This window comes from Enhydra lutris, unplaced genomic scaffold (assembly GCF_002288905.1).
Source record: "Enhydra lutris kenyoni isolate GAN:26980312 unplaced genomic scaffold, ASM228890v2 scaffoldscaffold5, whole genome shotgun sequence".
Lineage (NCBI taxonomy): Eukaryota > Metazoa > Chordata > Mammalia > Carnivora > Mustelidae > Enhydra > Enhydra lutris.
The window spans coordinates 52,313,920-52,319,501 of NW_019154089.1; the positions used below are offsets into that span (position 1 = coordinate 52,313,920).

At 51.5% G+C, this 5,582-nt stretch overlaps 1 protein-coding gene across 1 annotated transcript; it reads right to left on the reverse strand.

Annotated features, from left to right (window-relative positions):
* Positions 1-945: 945 nt before the first annotated feature.
* Positions 946-2,352, reverse strand: LOC111141288 (relaxin/insulin like family peptide receptor 3). Its single transcript, XM_022493738.1, has one exon. It carries the CDS (start codon positions 2,323-2,325, stop codon positions 946-948), a length of 1,380 nt encoding a protein of 459 aa, XP_022349446.1. The 5' UTR covers positions 2,326-2,352.
* Between the last annotated feature and the right edge of the window lie 3,230 nt (positions 2,353-5,582).

A 5,582-nucleotide genomic window follows, 5' to 3' on the forward strand; every position in this document is an offset into this window, starting at 1 on the left:
CTCTCCGGGAACCGGGATGTCCCCGCTGCCAGCGCCTGGAGCACTCACTTCCTGCTCGGTCACCAAGTGAGCACGTCAGCTCCACTTTCCCTATAAAGGCCGTGGCCCGATGAAGTCTCTATTCAGCCCCTCTCACCTCTCTGCACCGGCTTCTTCCCGCAGTGACGCCACTCCCCCGCGAATCTCTAGTGCGCGTTGGAGACAAGTATTTTGCCTCGGTGACACCTAAGCATAGAGTCGCGATCCGGCTCCCGCGCACCCACCGGCTCTGTCGAGGATGATTAACTCTACAATGGCTCCATGGGAGGTACCCCTCTCGCGGTGCCTTTCTCTAGAGGGCGGATCGGGATCGTCAGTACTTTCTGGCGACTCCGAAAAAGTTTCTTATTCCCAAACTGGTCCCCTGCGCAACCATGCTGCAAGTCAGATGGCGCTGTGGCGGTCTCGCGCGCAAGGCGCGAAGGAAAGCTTTGGTGGGCGGCTCCCCCGGTTGGATGCACTTTGAAGACCCCTTCAAGAGCTTCATGAAAGTCGCTGGAGTAAATGCGCTCAGTTGTCGGCGCATCTCTGGCTGAGCCCCACTTCCTTGTGCCCAATTTCTCTTCATTCCTGATTCCTTTCTCCGCTTCCGGGCGCCCTCACCCAGCCCAGTGTTGAGAGCTTAAGGGGAGGAAGAAGTCTATGTGGGGAGAAGGGGACGCAGGCTGGCGGCTTGTTCTTGTGAGTCTAACATTTGCCAGCGTCCTCTCTCCACCTGGTTTGAAGCCTTCCCTCTCCGCAGACGGCCTCCCCTCCCCCGCCATTTCACAGGCTGTTCCTCTAGGCTTTTCCCTGTCTTGGTCCCTCCTACCTCTCATCCGATGGGCCCCCAGCATCGCTTATCTGCTTTCTTCTTTCCCCGCCCGGGGAAGGCCACTTTGCAGTGACTGCGTCCCCGGCCCCCAGTCAGTAGGCGGAGCTGCTGGGCAGCAGGTCGTAGCGCCCCCCGCTGTAGACCACCACGCCAGGCGGGTAGTAGACCAGGTCAGGCTCCGCGGTCCGGTGGAGAGGTGCCAGGGCCTGCAGTCCCTGCTCCTCGGGCTCTGGCTTGGTGGTGGCCGTGAAAGGGCGCATGCTGGTCAGAGAAGGGGACGCGATGCGCCACAGTAGACTCTTGAGCGCTTTGCGGAACTCGCGGCGCACCAGGCAGTAGAGGATGGGGTTGAGACAGCTGTTGGAGTGAGCCAGGCACACGCTCACCGGGAACGCGTATACCTGGCACAGGAAATACTCTTGGCTGAAGGGCACGGCGTTGAACTTGATGAGGATGCTCCAGGTAGTGAGAGCCTGGTTGGGCAACCAACACAGGAAGAAGGATAGGACCACGATGGTCACAGATTTGGTGACCTTCGACCGTCTCCGGGTGCTGGCTGTGGCCAGGCCGCCCCGGGCGGCTGAGGCTCCTCCTTCGGTCCCAGCCACACGGCGGTCGGAGATGAAGCGCACCAGCAGAAGATAGCACAGGCTGGTGATGCACAACGGAAGCACGAAGCCTAGCAGCACCTTCTGCAAGTGGTAGAGGCCCAGCCAGAACTGTCTGTCTCCGCCCAGCAACTTGTCTGGGAAGCGCACCAGGCACAGCTCCTCGCCCATCACCTTGATGGTGGTGGAGAAGACCGCGTTGGGCAACGAGGCCAGCGCGGCGGAGGCCCAGATCAATACGCACAGTGCTTTGGCTGAGAAGCAGCAGCTGTCCCCCAGGCTTTGGCCGCAGCATTCGCCCCGGCCATGCCCTCGGGTCCGGTGGCTCTTAAGAGCGGACGCCACCGAGTGGTAGCGCGCCACGCTCATGGAGGTGAGGAAGAAGACGCTGGCGTACATGTTCATGGACGTCACTATGGATACGATCTTACACATGGCCTTGCCGAAGGGCCATTTGAAGTCGAGAGCGTTTTCCACCGCCCAGAAGGGCAGGGTGAGTACGAATTGAAAGTCTGTCAGCGCCAGGTTGGTGACAAAGAGGTTGATGGAGGACTTGCGCCATCCCTGCTTACTCTTCATCAGGTAGAGCACCAGCAGGTTGCCAGTCAGCCCCAACGCGCAAACCACCCAGTACACCGCGCTGATGAGGATCCGCACCCGGGACTCGGTGTCCGCACTTTCTGCCCCGCCGGTGCCCGGGGGATGCCCCGGCGCCGCGCCGTCAGTAAACTCCAGCCCCAGCTCCCACCACAAGTCCTGGAGCTGCAGCGACGACGCGTTGCCGCTGTTGTTGGCCGCCTGTAGAAGGGACGGGATCAGACCGAAGAGTTCTGCAAGCTCCTCTCCGCCAGCCTCCTTATTCATGGTGACTGTCGTGGCTGCGGCGACTGCCTCCAAGCGCAGGTGCCTCTAGGTCATGTTCGGGGAGGGCGGAGGGCAGAAGTGAAGACCAAAGCGAGTCCAACTCGCTAGGGGTTCTGTCCCGGCGAGGGCGCAGGGCGTGCGTGGGAGCTTTCAAAGCCGCATCTGTAGATAGCCCCCCGGGAACTGGGTGCCAAAGGCTCTCCCCGCGCGGAGTACACAGCCTTGGGGGCCAGAGTTGTGCTTGGCGTTTGTTCTGGAGGGGAGAGCTAGAACTGAGCAACGCTGTTCCTGAGGCGAGCTGTGGGCATCCAAGGGTTCTCTGGCCAAGGTCGGAGTCTCCGATCCTTGCTGTACAATCCAGACGTTCCCCCCACTGCCTTTTTTGGGCACTAGCTTATACCCACCCTGCCGCTCCGGACCGCTACAGGGGGCTCCCTCCTTCTCTTTCAAACCTTTGTCGGTTTCTCTGCTGCTGCTTGGACGAGGTTTCTGTCCCTTGAGAGGAAAGAGAGAGATAGGAGAGTTCCGTCTACCTTGCTCTGATCCCCTGGAGGTCTTTCGATGTCGACCTCGCTGGCTCGCGCCTTCATCTCTCCGCTGTTGTCAGCTCCCAGTGAGTTGTCAGCGGCCGCCACCCGAGTTATATTTGCACCAGCAAAGCTCGGGCTGCGGGCTCCCATGGAGCATGCGTAACCCCCGCGCGGGTATGAGGGGGGCGCTTTCCGAGGTGCTGAACTTCGCCACGCCCGCCTCGGGGAGGAGGAAGAGGAGGGTAGCTGGCAGAGCCCACCAGCTGATTCCCCCTTTCCACTTCAAAGTTCCAGGAGATAGTTGTAACCCTTTATTTTCCCACGTTGCTGGAGAAAGTCGGCTTTGATTTGCGATCCCTTTTTCTTTCTTATTCCCAAACGTAAACAGGTATTAGAAATTTTTTCTTTCTCCCTTACTCCCACTTTATCTTTGAAATTATCCCATTCGATGAAAGGGGTTTCTAAAACTTCACGCTCTGTTGCCCATTTCTATTTTTGAAAGCAATGAGTAACCTCTTTTCAAGCCCAGACCTTAAGTCAGATGATGGGCTTTTACCGGATACACAAGAACACAAGCTCCATTTCTCTTTCTACTTGGTGCCTGTGGCTGTTGGGATTTTCAAAGCATCCTCGTATAGCAAAACTCTGGGTTCACGTGTTGCCCTCTGCCTTTGGTATATTCTTAGAACTGAGGCTAAGCAGAGACTATATCATTGGTGAGTAGACTTCATAGACATTAGGTACCACCTGTCCAGCTCTGAGCCCAAAGCTCTTCCACAAATTGTTTATCCACATGACTCTCTTTACCTTGATGAATTGGAATAGAGGATTCCATAAAGCTATTTTTGGACTACCAGCCCCTTACTCTGACAACTGTTATGATCAGAACTCTTTAGCAGGTGTTTTTCAGACCAATGGAAGTAAATGCTAAGGAATCTTCTAAGTTACTTTGGGCAAGGGAAACCGGTGTAAGCCATTTGAATTACTTCTCAGACGCAGTTTGTTTAAATGCCAGTTCAACTGCTCTAGTGTAAATTGCACTTTTTAAGGGTGAACTTAAGAAATTTGAAATGTTTTCTTCACTATCCCCCATGAAACTGAGATTAAAAAAATCTTAAGCATGGCTCTCCTCTCTCCTGCAGAATCCACAACTTTACTTACAGATCTCAAGAGGATGTGACTTTAAAGCAGAGGAGAGATTAAGCTACTAGTTAAAAAAGAAATGTGATACCCAAAACATTTGAGGGGAAACCGAAACAGTCTGGCTGGATTCCAAAGCGAGGACCCAGTTCCAAGCCCAGAACACGCTTCACCACAGACTCTGGATTTATCCACTTGTCCGCTAGAGGGCGTCAGGACTTTAGTGAAGGAATGAACTAAAACCAAACCCCCTTTCAAACAGTTCTAATCTAGAGAAGCTCAGCGCTGCTGGGACTATTGCTCCCAATCCACGGGGTGCCTTTGGGGACACCTCTTATCTCTGTATTTTTTACTAGTCTCACCTTCGAGCTCACTTTTGATTTCATGTTTTACCATTCTTTCTCCATCAAATTTTTATCTCTCCTTTCTTTAAAAAAAAAGTAAAAAAAAAAAAAAAATTTCAAGGTGCTGTTGAAAAACAAGGAAGACTAGGGCATACCCTGACAGACCTTTGCCTTGGTTTTCATGTCTGTAAATGAAAGGGATTATAATTTCAAATATTCTGAGGCTCAGTACTAAGCAGGTGACGTCAGAGTGAGGTAGGCAACTTGCTAAAAATATAAATTACAACTCTCCCCCCAGCCCCACGCTGACCCAGAGACTGATTCTCAGTAGATTTGAAAAGGGCCCAAGACTCTACATTTTAAAAGCCTTCATCCAGATGATACTAATTTTTTCCCAAGTTTGGGAACATCTGGACTTTTATTTCTTTTCTGATTTTCCATGTAAAAAAAAATTAAGTTGCCCAAACTTTATCACACACTAGGACTGGAAGCAAAGGAAAAGAAGGAAGTCTTGGCAAGTTTTCCTAAAATCACATTTTAGGGCCCAACCATGACATTTTCTTCATTGTGGGACTTGAGGGGGCATGTGCTCTTGAGGCACACCAGGCCTTGAGGTACACCAGGCCTTGGTTGGTCCCAAGTGCTACTCTCCGAGAATGCTGTCAGATGCTCCTGAGCCTAGAATGTTCTTCATTTTCAAATCTGCTCTCTGAAAATGAACCAGAGATCATGTTCGAGAATTTGTAGTATCACTTAACTCTGCCTTTTTTATGGAAGCAAAAATCCACTTTCAAATATGAAATGAAATTTTCCGATATGAACTAAAGATATTTTAGACCATTTACTTAAAAGCATGAGCCATGCTTTTCTCAAACATCATCTAAAAAATTGAAGGAGAGAAACATTAGTTGTGGTCAAATATCATTTAGGCATATAAGATCATAATCCAAATAATGTAAAATATAACAAACAGGTAAGTAAGAGTTAGGGTGTGAGTTTGGGGGAACCTGTTATCACGTGGATTGTTTGTTCTGGGTAGACTGTAGCAAAATGGAAGAACTTAAGCTCAATCTAAATGAGGAGACAGGAAACTACAGGAGTCAGGTTAGAGAGGAGACACAGAATCGTAATTCTGGGATTCTATAAAGAAAAGTGGATTTTCAGATAAAACCTATTATTTCAACATTTTTTTGGAATATGTATAGTTACCCCTCACTGTGCATTACTTCTTTTCAGCCTGCAG

Excerpts from the sequence above, each read along its gene's own strand:
- LOC111141288 (XM_022493738.1), bottom strand. The coding sequence starts at position 2,325 with ATGAATAAGGAGGCTGGCGGAGAGGAGCTTGCAGAACTCTTCGGTCTG.